Genomic DNA, 15,277 nt, shown 5'->3' with positions numbered 1-15,277 from the left:
AGAAATCAAGATAAAAAATGTGGTACTCAGTAAGGATAATTTTTTTTCAGACCAAGCAGAGGGAAACAATTATGGAATCACCCTGTAAATTTTCAATTCTAAGACTAACACCTGCATCAAATTAGATCTGCTCGTTAGTCTGCATCTAAAAAGGAGTGATCACACCTTGGAGAGCTGTTGCACCAAGTGGACTGACATGAATCATGGCTCCAACACAAGAGATGTCAAATGAAACAAAGGAGAGGATTATAAAACTCTTAAAAGAAGGTAAATCATCACGCAATGTTGCAAAAGATGTTGGTTGTTCACAGTCAGCTGCGTCTAAAATCTGGACCAAATACAAACAACATGGGAAGGTTGTTAAAGGCAAACATACTGGTAGACCAAGGAAGACATCAAAGCGTCAAGACTGGAAACTTAAAGCAATATGTCTCCAAAACAGGAAATGCACAACAAAACAAATGAGGAAAGAATGGGAGGAAACTGGAGTCAATGTCTGTGACCGAACTGTAAGAAACCGCCTAAAGGAAATGGGATTTACATACAGAAAAGCTAAACATAAGCCATCATTAACACCTAAACAGAAAAAAACAAGGTTACAATGGGCTAAGGAAAAGCAATCGTGGACTGTGGATGACTGGATGAAAGTCATATTCAGTGATGAATCGTGTATCTGCATCGGGCAAGGTGATTATGCTGGAACTTTTGTTTGGTGCCGTTCCAATGAGATTTATAAAGATGACTGCATGAAGAGAACATGCAAATTTCCACAGTCATTGATGATATGGGGCTGCATGTCAGGTAAAGGCACCGGGGAGATGGCTGTCATTACATCTTCAATAAATGCCCAAGTTTACATTGATATTTTGGACAGTTTTCTTATCCCATCAATTGAAAGGAAGTTTGGGGATGATGACCTCATTTTCAAGATGATCATGCATCCTGCCATAGAGCAAAAACTGTGAAAACATTCCTTGAAAGAAGACACACAAGGTCAAGGTCATGGCCGGCAAATAGTCCAGATCTCAATCCAATTGAAAATTTTTGGTGGAAGTTGAAGAAAATGGTCCATGACAAGGCTCCAACCTGCAAATATCATCTGGCAACAGCAATCAGAGAAAGTTGGAGCCAGATTGATGAAGAGCACTGTTTTTCACTCATTAAGTCCATGCCTCAGAGACTGCAAGCTGTTATTAAAGCCAGAGGTGGTGCGACAAAATACTAGTGATGAATTGGAATGTTCTTTTGTGTGTTTGTTTTTCATGACTGCATAATTTTTTCCTCAGAATTGAGTGATTCCATAATTTTTTCCCTCTGCTTGGTCTGAAAAAAATTACCCGTACTGAGTACCACATTTTTTTATCTTGATTTCTTTCAGTGTTTCTTAAAGCCATAAAGTTGCCATTTGAAATGACTTTAGTTTTGCGCCATGTCAGTGATCTGCTTTTTTTCAACAATATTAAACAACTCAATGAACATCCTCCGAGCCCGGTGATTCCATAATTTTTGCCAGGGGTTGTATATCAGAAAGATCAGCTTCTTTCTCCACTTTCTTCCCCTGGTTCCACAACTCGCCTTACACTCTGAAAAATACAGCACAAACATGTCTTGGTCAAAGCAAGATTGAGAGCCAGCACAGTGAGGCGTCAGGTTACACATCCAATTAAACGCTATAGAGACTGGAGGAGGAGTAAAGAGCAGAGCCATACACAAGAGAAGAAGCACACACAGATCAGCAGCTTGCTAGCAAATTATATAGCTTCTCCCAGAACTGGACTCACAGCCACACAGCTCTTTACTGCTGTATAATGGAAGCAGCAGCATGGAATACATGTGGGTGCTACAGAGGATGACGAGCAGGTTTCACTCTTTTTCTGGATATATAAAAAAATATATACATCTGTGTACTGTGTTAGCCAGTAGATAGAAAATATTAAAATTTGAGAGTCCTCAGTGGTTGATACCTTTTAACCAACTGAAAATATGGTAACAAGTTGCAAGCTTTCGAGACTACTCAGGTCTCTTCATCAGGCATAAAGTAACACAAAACAGTTACATATTTATATACAAGAGGACAAAATAGTACAGTAATCAGACAAGTGACGTGAAGTAGAACTATCAATGTGGGATGAGGAGAAAACAGTTGTGTCCATAAATATTGGAACAGTTCATAGATAAGGAGTAAGAAAGTTTTATTGTCCTGCGATTAAGGTCTGGTCCATGATTGTGATGCCCCCACATAGTCTTTAAGTCATTCTACATCAACTAAGGAATGTGCACCTCAGACTATGTGGGGGCATCACAGCCCCGGACCAGACCTCAATCACAGGACAATAAAACTTTCACACTCCTTATCTAAGAACTGTGCCAATATTTATACAGACAGTTGACTATTAAAAGGGTTGTCCACTACAAGGGTTGTCCCCCCGTCCCCCCCGTGCGGTTCAGCGCTGGCGTCACTGTCCCCGCCTTCTGCCGAACTGAATATGAAGAGGAAGTCCAGGCTCGCTCGGGAAGAGCGAGTGCCGACACCGCTGGAACGGCACTGACTCGGGGGGGCATAAGCTTTTTTTATTTTATCAGCACCAAGCGAGGGTTATGACAAGGAGTTGTCCAAGTAGTGGACAACTTCTTTAACTACTGGTTTTCCATACAATACACTTACCGCCAGCTAATTTCTCAGCTTCTTCTGTTTTGGCTTCAAGTGCTAGCTCTTGTTCTTCCTGCGTCTGTTCCTGCTCAACAAGTGTCAGCTTCATGTCTTCAATTAACTTTTCTTTTGCTTTAACGTCTGAGACCAAAAGATACATGTCTTAGCCGCCTTTAATCACCTGTAATCTTATGTGCTTACCCTATGTTACAGATTTACGGGGGGAAAAAAACAGTAGCAATGTGATTTGTACAAAAACATACAGCAGACATGCTGCAGACTCTGTCTTAGGCCACGGCCCCACTATCAGTGTTCGGTCAGTATTTTTTCTCAGGAGTGGGAGCCAAAACCAGGAGTGGGTGATAAATGCAGAATTGGTGACTTGTTTCTATTTTACCTTTTCTCTGATTGTTCCTCACCTGGTTTTGGCTCCCACTCATGAGAAAAAATACTGACCAAATACTGATAGTGGGGCTGTGGCCTTAATCTGCAGGCACGGTCGTATGCAGCATATTACAGTATCAGCAAGCAGATATTTTCATCAATCAAGTCCACAATCACGTCAAAAACTGTCTGCGTAGAAACAGACATGTGGTGTAGATTTGTAATCAGAGGCATTTAACCTTTATTTTTTTTCCATTTTCTGTATGGATTTCACCCTTTGTATTGCATCTGCAGCAAATCCCTAACAAAATCCACACGTAATGCATAATGAGTTTGTGGCGTATCCGCATTAAAATAAGAAACCGATTTTTTTTTTTTACCCCGTCACATCCCCTAGGTGTAAGCTTTCCTAATTACTGTTAATGATCAGGGGAACATTTACTAAGATCAGCATTTCATACACTCAGTTTGGAGAAAGATGTTACAATTTATTAAAAGGCACATGGTCCATAATATATTTGGAGTACCTTTGTCATAGATCTGTGCTAAAATGTAATTTCTGGTAAAAAAAATATATAGTAAATTTGTCAGCCAACACACCCTTGAGTCAAACACAGCCCACTTCTCCCATCATTAATGAAAAGTGGTGAGGGAAGCACAATGATTAAAAACTGCTAAAGTTATGCATAACAAAAAATTGCAACTTTTACATTAGAAAAGCAACATAAAAAGGTCTTGATAATTTCCATCTAGAACATCGTGAACATGGTTTGTCCCTATAAGCTGCAGTTGCCTCCAGAGCTGCCAGCACAATACAGGCCTGGTTTATATAGGGTCCGCACACATACACATACTAGCATGTAAAGATCACATAGAAGCATAGGTAATATATGAAGTTCATTACCTTCACAAGCCTTCTGGTAAAGCTGCGTAGTGTTATCAGTTTTCTCATAATCACGGTGTTCCTATTAAAAACAAATACAAGCAGTTTATGAGTATCTGCTATTCAATAGTAACCTTTATGGGAACATAAATCAAAGACTGATGAGTAAATGCAAGAATCAGAATCATTCCCAACTTGATATAAGTGGATGCCCTAGTTATCAACTAATATTCTGCAAACACGTTAATACAACCTGTCAGGCTGTGATGCTCTATTCTTCTGCTTTATATGAAAGCAGATGGTCAGCTCTCTTGTTGCACTATAGGAAACTTGAGGTTGCAGGTAGTTCCATGAATGGGACAAAAAAAGCCAGCTGAATTGTAATTGGAAAGAATACTGTAAGGCTGTGTGCCCACTATGCTTTTAAGCGTTTCCGCAGCTGCAAAAACGCTTAAAAAACGCTTGGTAGAAGGCCTGCCATGTTCCCCAATGATAATCCGCATGTGCTATGCACATGCTGCGGAAATTTCCGCTGCGGATTATCATTGCGGAAAAAAACGCAGCACTATCAATTATTTTGCGGAGGTGCTGAGTTTTCGCCGCCATTAACTTGCATTGGAACGCATGACATCCGCATCACTGTATATGTAGATGCGGAATCCAAGAGATTCAATGTGCGGATGGTACCCGGGTGTGGAGGACAGGAGACTCTCCTCCGGACCCGGGTACCATAGAACCTGTAAAAAAATAAATAAAATAAAAAATAAACATTATACTTACCTTCTGATGGCCCCCGGTGTGCTTGCCAGCAAATCGCAGTGGACTGAAGGACCTGCGCTGACGTCATTTAGTCCTGTGACGGCAGGTCCTTCAGTGTAGTGTACCGCGAGCTGCCGGCAGCCAGGACGGAGCGAAGCAAGACTCCGGTAAGGTAAGTATAGATTTATTTTTTTATTTTTGGACATTCTTTGGAGTCACACTATATAAATCCATGCCGGCTGCATGGATTTATATAATGTGACCAAGTTGACAAGCACTTTCCAAGTGATGCTAAAATCACATGTACAATCCGCATGTACAATCCGCATGTACAATCCGCATGTACAATCCGCATGTACAATCCGCATGTACAATCCGCATGTACAATCCGCATGTACAATCCGCATGTACAATCCGCATGCGTTTTTTCTGACAGGGAGATGCAGAAATGCTCAGGAAAAAATCCGGAGCATTTCTGCATCATGGGCACATAGCCTAAGAGGTATTTCTCTTGTTTTTAAATTGCTTTAGTTAGAGAGCATGAAAAAAAGCAAGTTTACAATTAACTTGCTTTTTCTATTTACTGTTATTCTCCAGCTGTAAGAGGTTTTATCTCACATAGTGTACAGCTTGTTTCCAAGGAGATTGTCCATTACTACCCAGCCAAATATATGCAAAAGTTACATTCTAGGAGAGGAGATGAATCCCAACATCCCAGTCAGCTCTTTCCATCACATTGATTTCTATACAGCAGTTAGCTGCTCACCTCCCTCTCCCCTCCTCAGCGGTTATCCAGTCCGTAAAAAAAAAACAGCATAGACAGCTTCCAAAGAAGTTCTAATCACAGCTCTCACTTTCCTGAGAATAGTGCTTGTTCAAATGCACAGTCATCTCTATGTGCAAATTTTTTGATAGCAGTGGACTCAGAACAGTGAAACTGTTAATTTGTAGCAGCAGGACAAGCTCCTTTCTAGAACTGTCACTCAAGGAGGAAAACACTTCTCTCCCCACCCCAAGCAAGCAGAAAGGAATAGTAAGGAAACTGTAGAGCTTTAAAAGGAAGCTATCAGAAAACTACCTACTATTTAAATCAGGTTTTTGTGTTACATGTATTTTTTTATTGCCAATGTTTTTCATTTCACATGATTTTTTTTTTTTTTTTTTTTATAAATAACAAACAAATTTGTAATCTTGCAATTTTCACACTTGCCACTGGGGCATTTTTAGACTTCGAGTTTTCAGAAGGCTTCTTATCATCAGAGGCAGGACTAAGGCGCAGTCTTAGTCAGCCTACAGCAGACTATAAATCTGCCAACAGCCGTATAAATCGGAGAGATGATTGGAATGCAGTGCACGGACTACTGGCCGGCGACTCTCCTGACCCGAGGGTGAAAGCCGCCGGCCAGTCTGTGCACTGCGTTCTGATCTCGCTCCGATCTATACAGCTGTCTGACTGCGCCCTTACACTGACAGGTAACATCTCTGTATTCAGCGGATATACGATCCCTCAAATCATGATAGGCGATGTCACAGCTGCCCTGCTCCCGCTTCCTTTCACAATGCTATTACCTTTGCTTTAATACAAGAGATGGAGTTGAACTCTATTAATTGAGGCTACGTACACATGTATTACCAGAAACATCAGGAATTACAGCCTAAAAGTCTCAGTTGCTGATGTGAAAATTGCAACATTTTACTTTAGATTTTAATATAGATTATGATATGGGGGAAAAAATGCAAAACTGCCAGAAATTAAACAAAAATATATCACAAAAAAAAAAAACATTTAAAAAATTGGTAATTTTCGGATGATGGCTTCCTCTGATGACTAAAAATATGGAGAGGGGAAATTTGAAAAACGACAACTTGTATAAATTCTATAAAACGATGGAACAAAAGAAAAAAAAAAGTAATTATTTGTTCCCTTCCTACTCTCAACTTGACCAAGCAGGCAGAGGAGGCTTTCACCAACTGTGCAGATCAGCTCCATTTACTTACAGAATGCCAATGCAATTGCAGTAGTCAGCAAAGTGTAAGAATCATCTCTGACTACCTCTTCCCTGAGATATTACCACCGCATGAAAGAAGCAGAAGTCAGAGACATCGGCCCTGATTCATTGAAGTGTTTATTCCAGAATACTGGAATAAAACACATGGAATGGTTTCAAAACTTTTACCCAACGCAAAGTTATGCAAACATTTTGCAACATTTGTCATTTTCGTGCCGGTTTGGGTTAAAATATACCAAAATGGGCTAGGGAGGAGCTGGGATGGGAGAAGGTCTGGTTACACCCGCCTGTCAAATTCTTCACAAGTGGCAACGTTTCTTACACCAGTCCCTGACTGGAGTAACATTTTTGACGAGGCACAAGCTACGGATACGATGCACCGGATTCATTAAGTAGAATGCGCCTCTTAATGAATTCTGCACATCTTACTTCTGCAAGCCCATCATTACGACTGGCGTAGGAAACCCCAATCTTAATGAATTGGGGCTACAGAGTATGACTATGCCTGGAATAAAGATGTCAGCGATAAATGTAGTGTAGCAACCTTGAGATCACACTACTGACTTTTGCGTTTGTCTATAGAGGCGGCCGTTCTGAGCCTTGGGATGTGTTTGCCAGGTAAGAGTTATATGACCTGGTACATTGCGCAGAACAACTTTGAGCATGTTACAGCTATTTGTCAGTGAATGCACAGTGATGATTCAGCATATTCAAAGAAAGGATTTACAAAGCTTCATACAGACCTTGCCAAGTTGCTGAATTGTCCTCTGTTTTATTTCTAGCTCTGAAGACATTTGCTTCTTTAACTTCTCGTATTCAGTAATTTTGTTAGTTAGCGTCTTCTTCTCTTCACGCATTGCAGAAATCTGGAAAACATTTCAAAAAGGGATTAAAATTATTGTTGGCAGCATTAATGTACTGAATCAGAGAACCCTTCCTCCATCACTTTGCTCCTTTGAAAGTGGTTTGTCCTAATGACCAAAAAGGTCTGTTTCATTACACTTTGCATTATAGGGATCATATTTGTACATACGAATACCCTCCTCTGTGATTTGGTCAAATGAGAGGAGATCTAACTGGCTACTTGACCAACAAACTAAAAAAAGGTCAAACAGGCAAAAAGAGGGATTTTTGGTACTCACCGTAAAATCTCTTTCATGGAGCCCTCATTGGGGAACACAGGACCATGGGTGCATGCTGTTGTCGCTAGGAGGTTGACACTAGGCAAAAAAAGAAATAGCTCCTCCTCCGCAGTATACACCCGCCTACAGGCACCAAGCTCCCCAGTTAGTGGCTAAAGCAGTAGGAGGAACATAAAACAATTAACTATGCAATGCCCAAAGGGGCACAACGGTGAAAACTAAATTAGATGCCCAACCGGACCAACTGTACCTATGCCCAAAATCAGGGAGGGTGCCGTGTCCCCCAATGAAGGCTCCAAGAAAGATTTCTACGGTGAGTACCAAAAATCCCTTTCTTTATCACTTCATTGGGGGACACAGGACCATGGGACGTCCAAAAGCAGTCCCTAGGGTGGGAGAACAAGAGATAGCCACAGACTAGGTGTGACTGCAGGAAACAGCTGCCTGCAGAACCTTCCGTCCAAGACTGGCATCAGCCGATGAATAAGTGTAGACCTTGTAAAACCTTGAAAAGGTGTGGAGTGAAGACCATGTTGCGGCCTTACAGATCTGAGAAGCTGAAGCCTGATGGCGAACAGCCCAAGAGGCCCCCACCGCCCAGGTGGAGTGAACTCTTACCCCTGGAGGGGGGAGATTTGCTTCCAAAGGGGTCGAACGTATCCAAAGGGCGATGGTTGACTTGGAAGCAGGAAGACGCTTGCGACGCCCCTCGAGGATGACAAACAGGGCATCCCAACGCCAAAGGGAAGCCGTTCTAGACAGGTACACACGTAAAGCTCTGACCAGATCCAGTTTGTGCAGGGATTTCTCCCGTGGATGCACTGGGGCCGGGCAGATGGAAGGCAAAACAATGTCCTCATTGATGTGGAAAGAGGAGACTACTTTTGGCAAAAAAGAAGGCACTGGCCTGAGCACTACCTTGTCTTGATGGAAGACCAGAAAAGGCAACCGACAAGAGAAGGCTGCGAGCCCTGCAACCCTCCTAATAGGAGGTAACAGCCACCAGAAAAGCCACTTTCCAGGAAAGGAGAGAGGCTGGAATGTCCTGAATGGGTTCAAACGGGGGCTGTTGAAGGACGCTGAGGACCATATTAAGGTCCCATGGATCCACCAGGGGGGCGATAAGGCGGCGCCAGGTGAGCCACCCCTTGTAGAAACATCTTGACCCGAGGACGGAAAGCCAAGTTACGTTGGAATAGAATGGACAAGGCCGAAACCTGGCCTTTGAGAGAGTGCTTAGAGAGAGTCCCGCTTCCAGGCCAGACTGAAGAAAAGCCAAAATGAACGGTAGCGAAAAGGACATGGGAGCTAGTTGATCCTTCTCGCAGTGATGAAAAAAGGCACTCCAGGTTCTGTGGTATATGCGCGAGGTTGCGGGTTTTCTGGCACTAATTAGAGTCTGGATTACGTTGTCCGCAAAACCCGCCTTCTTCAGCACTGCGGCCTCAAGGGCCATGCCATTAAATTCAGAGAACGAGAACTCTGATGAAGCATAGGCCCCTGAGAGAGGAGGTCCGGACGGTCCGGTAGTCTCCAGGGGGAGTCGACGAGCAGGTTTACTAGATCTGCGTACCAGATGCGTCTGGGCCAATCCGGGGCTTCTAGAATTACCGGTACTCCTTCTGTCTTGATCTTTTTGATGACCCGAGGTATCAATGGTAGAGGGGGAAAAAGATAGGGCAGCAGAAACTGAGACCATGAAATGACTAGCGCGTCTTGAGCGATCGCAAGAGGATCGCGGGACCGGGCTACGAAGGATGGAACCTTGTGGTTTAACCGAGACGCCATGAGGTCGACATCCCCCATCGTAAGCAAATCTGATGGAACACCTCGGGATGGAGAGACCATTCTCCTGAGGCAGTCGGCCGCCCAATTGTCGACCCCCGGAATGTGGACTGCTGAGATTGCCGGAACAGTGTTCTCGGCCCAAACTAGCACTCGTCACCTCTTTGAAGATGGACTTGCTGTGCGTTCCTCCTTGACGGTTTATGTACGCCAACCGCCGTGGCGTTGTCCGATTGTACGCGGACTGGGAACCCTGAAAGAATGTCCTGCCAGTGACGCAACACCAGGTAGATTGCCCTTATCTCCAATATATTGATCGGTAGGGAGACTTCGTGGGGACTCCAACGGCCCTGAGCCATGTGGTGGAGGAAGACTGCCCCCCAACCGATGAGGCTGGCATCGGTGGTGACCACCTGCCAGCGAAGCGGTAGGAATGGCCTCCCGGGTCTGAAGGAAGAAGGACAAGTCCACCATATTAATGACCTTCTCACATGAAGAGGTAACCTGATGCGTCGATCTAGAGACTATGGGTTCTTGTCCCATGCCGACAGAAGGGCCAGTTGAAGAGGCCGGGTATGGAACTGGGCAAACGGCACTGCTTCCATAGCGGCCATCATCTTTCCCAAGACACTCATGCATAGGCGAAGACAGCGTGGACTTGGGTCGGAGAAGGTGAATCCCCCGACGGGGAGAGTTTATCTTTTCCCTTGGGAGAAGGACCCGGGCATGGTTCGTGTCGAACTGTATCCCTAGAAAGGTTAAGCACTGAGATGGGACCAAGGAGGATTTGTCTGTGTTGATCAGCCAGCCTAACCGAGAGAGCGTGTTCAGGGTGATCCGGAGACTGTGGAGACAGTCCCTGAACGTGGGACCCTTGATCATTAGGTCGTCGAGGTAGGGGATAATTACAATCCCCCTGGCTCGTAGAATGGCAATGACCGTCGCCATTACCTTGTGAAAACCCTCGGGGCGGAGGCAAGCCGAAGGGGAGAGAAGTGAACTGGTAATGTGCGTTCTGGAAGGCAAATTGAAGGAACTTCTGATGTGGTGCGCAGATTGGGATATGAAGATACGCATCCTGAATGTCCACTGAACATAGATATTCCCCGGCCTCCATCGAGGCGATTACCGACCTGAGGGACTCCATTCTGAAGTGCCGTACGCGTACCTGACGGTTTAGTTGTTTGAGGTCTAGGATCGGACGTAGTGAGCCGTCCTTTTTTGGAACGACGAAAAGATTGGAGTAGAAACCTGAACACCTTTCCTAAAGGGGGACTGGAACTAGGACTCCTGAGAGCAGAAGGGAGGCAATGGCCTGAAGGAAACCGGGAAGCAGAGATGGATGCGGGTGGCGGGACCTGAGAAATAGTGTTCCTGGTATGGCGTTGAACTCGATCTTGTAGCCTGATTTCTCAATCTCCTTGACCCAGGCATCCTCTATTGCCGATACCCAAGGGTCTCGGAACAGAAGTAGGCGGCCGCCCACCCTGGGAGAAATCCCAGATGGGAGTGACCCGTCATGCTGAGGAAAATCTGTTGGATCGTGATCGGGATCCAGAGGGCTTGGAAGAGCGACCTTTTGCATGCCAGTTGGGAGTGGGCCTAAAAGGTAGGTTTACGTCTGTCTTGCTGTGCTGGGGTACGGTCCTGTTGAGAGGAGGGTCCTGGTTGAGCGAACCGACGAAAGGACCGGAACTGAAGGGAAAGTTTCCTAGGAAAGGGGCGATTAGGTCTCGGCTGGGGAAGGGAAGTGCTCTTACCCCCAGTGGTATCAGAGATGATCTTGTCTAACTTAGACCCAAACAGTCTGGAGCCCTGAAACGGGAGATTTGTTAGTGATTTTTTTGGAGGCCGGGTCGGCGTTCCAAGCCTTCAGCCAAAGAATCCTACGTATAGCAATGATATTGCTAGAGACGCGAGCTGAACAGGTAGCGGCGTCAAGGGACGCCGTGAGGAGATATTTCCCTGCGTGGGCGATCTGATCCGCTAGGTCAGCCAGATCGTCTGGGGAAGCCCCCGTGAGGATGCCCTGCCTAAGCTGTTTGGCCCATGCGGAGACTGCTTTTGATACCCAAGTTGAGGCGAAGGAAGGACAAAAGGGAGGTGCCAGCAGCCTCGAAGGCTGACTTAGCCAAGGCCTCAACCTGTCTATCCGTAGTGTCCTTGAGGGAAGAACCGTCTGGAAGGGACAGTACCGTCTTAGCCGAGAGACAGGAGGATCCACAGAAGGGGACTCCGTCCATCTGCTGACGAGGTCGTGGTTAAAGGGGTATAGCATCTCTAACTGTTTCTTTCCAGTGAAGCGCTTTTCTGGACGCTCCCACTGTTTCTGAAAGACACCATCAAATTCTGAATGGTTATTAAAGGTGCGTGCCGGGCGCTTGATTCTCTTGAAGGAAACGGAGTAGTCCTGAGAAGGGCTCTCGTCCTCTTTATCATGCAGAGTCTGATTGACGGCTGATATAAGGCTATCAACCATGTCCTGGATTCTAGAATATTGGTCCGTGTCGGATCCAGAGTCAGAATCTGATTCCGTGTCTGATCCCAGAGCGACAACGGGGGAAGAGGTGTGAGGTGCAGGGAGCAATTTGGAGTCTGGAGAGCTGGAGGATGAACTTGTGTGAGTCCGTTTCTGAGAACGTGCCCTCGGTCTGCCCTTCGAAGGAGGGGGCAGGGGTGCCTGCGAATCGTCTGTTGGAACGTTCGGAGCACTGGTGGCAGTGGATAGCATGGGCAAGCGTTCTAGGACCTGCACCAGAGATTGAGATACCTTGGTGAGGTCAGAGACAGACTGGGACATAGCAACAGCCAACTTAGGGGGAGGGGGGAGTTACCTCGTCCTGGGCGGTAGGGGGATCTTGGGGTGCCAGCATGGTGGGAGGCTTGCAGGTCAAGCAGAAAGCCGTTGTCAGACCCGCGGGCCACTAAGTACTGCAAAGAGCACAGGCATAGTATGTGACTATGTGAGCAGGACAGACAGAAAGCTCCCTGGGTTTGGGCATATGTGCCTAACCAGGAATACTGCAGAGGAGGGAGCCTGTGGTGTGTGTAGGTGCCAGAGCAGGGCCTGCCCGGTCTGGAATGTGCACGGTCCCGTATCCCCCGTCGGAAAGTCCGGAGCTGCGGAGACAGGAGCAGGGCTGCGGTGATGAGGCAGTCAGACAGAGTGATACTGCCGGAGCCAGAACAGAGAGCAGCGTAGAGGGGCGGGGCAGGAGCAGAGCTCCTCTACGCTGGGCCGATTTCCGGGGGGGGCATATACACGACGGAAAGAGTAACGCCCCACCCGAGACGCACCCCCGACAGAGAAAGCACGGGCAGATTTGCCGCGCAAAAAAGAAAGTGAAGGGGGGGGGGGTTGTGGGGGACGCCATGCTGCGGGAGATGCAATGAGAGGTAGCGTGGCCAGGGAAGCGCTGCTGTAAGTTGTAAGTGAGCGTCGGTGGGGATGTGATGCCCCCATTAATATTCCAGGATTTACGGGGGCCGCTGGCAGACAACTCTGTGCCAGAGCTGTGTGTTTTGAGGGACCTGGGGCTGAAGAGGCAGCAGGAGTGGGAGGGATTGTACCTTTATTTAAGGTCCCGATGACTCTTCTTCCTCTCTCCCTCTGAGGATTGTCACAGGAGGTCCTCCGTGGATAGGGGGGATCCTGACTCTTCCTCCTTCCCGCACTGACCGGTCCTGGACAGTGCAGGAGACCGTGTCGACCTCAGAATCTGGGGGAAGGTCACCGCAGTGACCACAGTCTCCATCGCAGGCCGCTCCGAGGATTGGGCTGGGGTAGGGAATAGGCAAGGACTGGCCACCGGGAATCACCCTGAGACACCTGGAGGTGACAAGGGATAAGTCTTGCCCAGCGGGTCCGAGAGTGGGCGATGTGGGAAATGCCACACTGCTCTCTCGGTAGCTTGAGAATGGGGATAACAGGGGACACAGTGTTCCCTGTTAACCCTGAAGAGCTGTATCTGAAAAATAAAGAACAAACATTAATAAAACACAAAAGGGTTGGATCAGTTAGTGTCTGTAGGAGGTAGACCTGGATCCTAAGCTTAAACTGGTGAGCTTGGTGCCTGTAGGCGGGTGTATACTGCGGAGGAGGAGATATTTCTTTTTTTGCCTAGTGTCAACCTCCTAGCGACAACAGCATACACCCATGGTCCTGTGTCCCCCAATGAAGCGATAAAGAAATATATCTAATGAGGCTGAATGTTAATGGACTCGTTTTCAATACATCCCTCATTCATTTTTCCACTACATATCGCATGTAAAAATCATAACACCTTAAATAATTTTGATTAATATGAGGTGCTTAAACCTTGGATGTAGATATAAATAAAATCTACATCAATACAAGACTAATAGTCTCGTGCCATGTAGTCCTACTGCTGTGTGTAACCCCGTCCCCATCACGGATTAGCAGCTTTCTGCCTATGTACAGTTCACACAGATAGCGGCCAATCAGTGATGTGGGAGACTGGGTTATACAGAGCTCAGCATTCAGGGTACTGCTAGATCTGCAGCAGAGAAAACAGGGATTCTATCAAAACAGGCAGCACAGTGGCTCAGTGGTTAGCACTGTTACTTTGCTGGGGTCCAGGGTTCAAATCCCACCAAGGCCAACATCTGCAAGGAGTCTGTATGTGCTCCTCGTGTTTGCGTGGGTTTCCTCCCAGACTCCAAACACATACTGATAGGGAATCTAGATTGTGAGCCCCAATGGGGACAGCGATGATAATGTCTGTTAAGCTCTGTGGAATTAATGGCGCTATATAAGCGAGTAAAATAAATAAAAAATAAAACTGCAAAAAGCAGCGCAGCAATGGACACATCACTGGAATCAAGGTCTCTGCCCGACCTTACATCATCCAGCTTTCAAAATTACACAGCAAAAACTTGGTGACAGATTGCCTTTAAACTCAGGCGATCCAAACAAGTTTTTCAAGTAGAAGAAACTGCAGGAAAATTGCGGTGTTTTTCCAGAAGAGTCTTTTTTGGAGTCGTCTCAGTCGGTTTTGTGAATTCTTTGTCGTCCGAGTTTCTTTTTTTAACCTTTAAGTATAAAATCGTGAGCAGTTTCCAAGCAGCAGCTGCCTGAAGAATGGACCAGTCACTTCTTTAAACCACTTTGCGTCTCAGGAGACTTGAAACGGTTAAAAGAAACACCAAGGTACAGAACATATGCACAGCAAGTCATTTTTACATTGCAGTGCAGCGGGTTACGGAGCAGACCCACCTGAAAAAAAGACCTCATGTGCACATGCCATTACTATGAAAACACTGAAGGTCTACATTGGAGCTGTAGACAAAAAAAAAGTAGGACAGTTTTCATCTATCCTGTATGAGCTTGTATTGCAAATTGGAGCAATACAAATAGAATATGGTGGACTTACCATTTAAAGTCCAACTGCACTTTCACATTTATTTTAAGACAAAATATTTATGGAAAGACAAAACCCCGAAATAAAAAGTATGATGGAACAAATCACTAATTCAATAGTGAATGTAAAGCATACATGCCAAACTCTGGCCCGTGGGCCAAATCTGACCCGCAGGGTGATTATATTTGGCCCTTGACACATTACCACCGCCCCTATGTGGAGCCCATTATTCTGTACGGAGGGCTATGTGGGGGCCCATTATACTGTACGGAGGGCTATGTGGG

General features: G+C 45.9%; 1 protein-coding gene across 5 annotated transcripts in view; it reads right to left on the bottom strand.

The window, feature by feature from the left end:
• The window catches only part of KIF20B (kinesin family member 20B), a 125,564-nt gene that overhangs the window by 28,076 nt on the left and 82,211 nt on the right, over positions 1–15,277 (bottom strand). For all 5 annotated transcript variants that reach the window (XM_073685535.1, XM_073685538.1, XM_073685539.1 and 2 more), the window contains exons 22-24: positions 7,429–7,551; positions 3,939–3,999; positions 2,666–2,791 (exon numbers count right to left, since the gene is read on the bottom strand). In XM_073685535.1, coding sequence (XP_073541636.1) covers positions 2,666–2,791; positions 3,939–3,999; positions 7,429–7,551 — 310 coding nt within the window. The remainder of the gene's footprint in view (positions 1–2,665; positions 2,792–3,938; positions 4,000–7,428; positions 7,552–15,277) is intronic.

This window comes from Phyllobates terribilis, unplaced genomic scaffold (genome assembly GCF_046119375.1).
Source record: "Phyllobates terribilis strain yellow unplaced genomic scaffold, ASM4611937v1 Scaffold_5__5_contigs__length_657084704, whole genome shotgun sequence".
Taxonomy (NCBI): Eukaryota; Metazoa; Chordata; class Amphibia; order Anura; family Dendrobatidae; genus Phyllobates; species Phyllobates terribilis.
The sequence above is the reverse complement of the archived record's forward strand: the minus strand, read 5'-3'. Positions and strand labels throughout refer to the sequence as shown.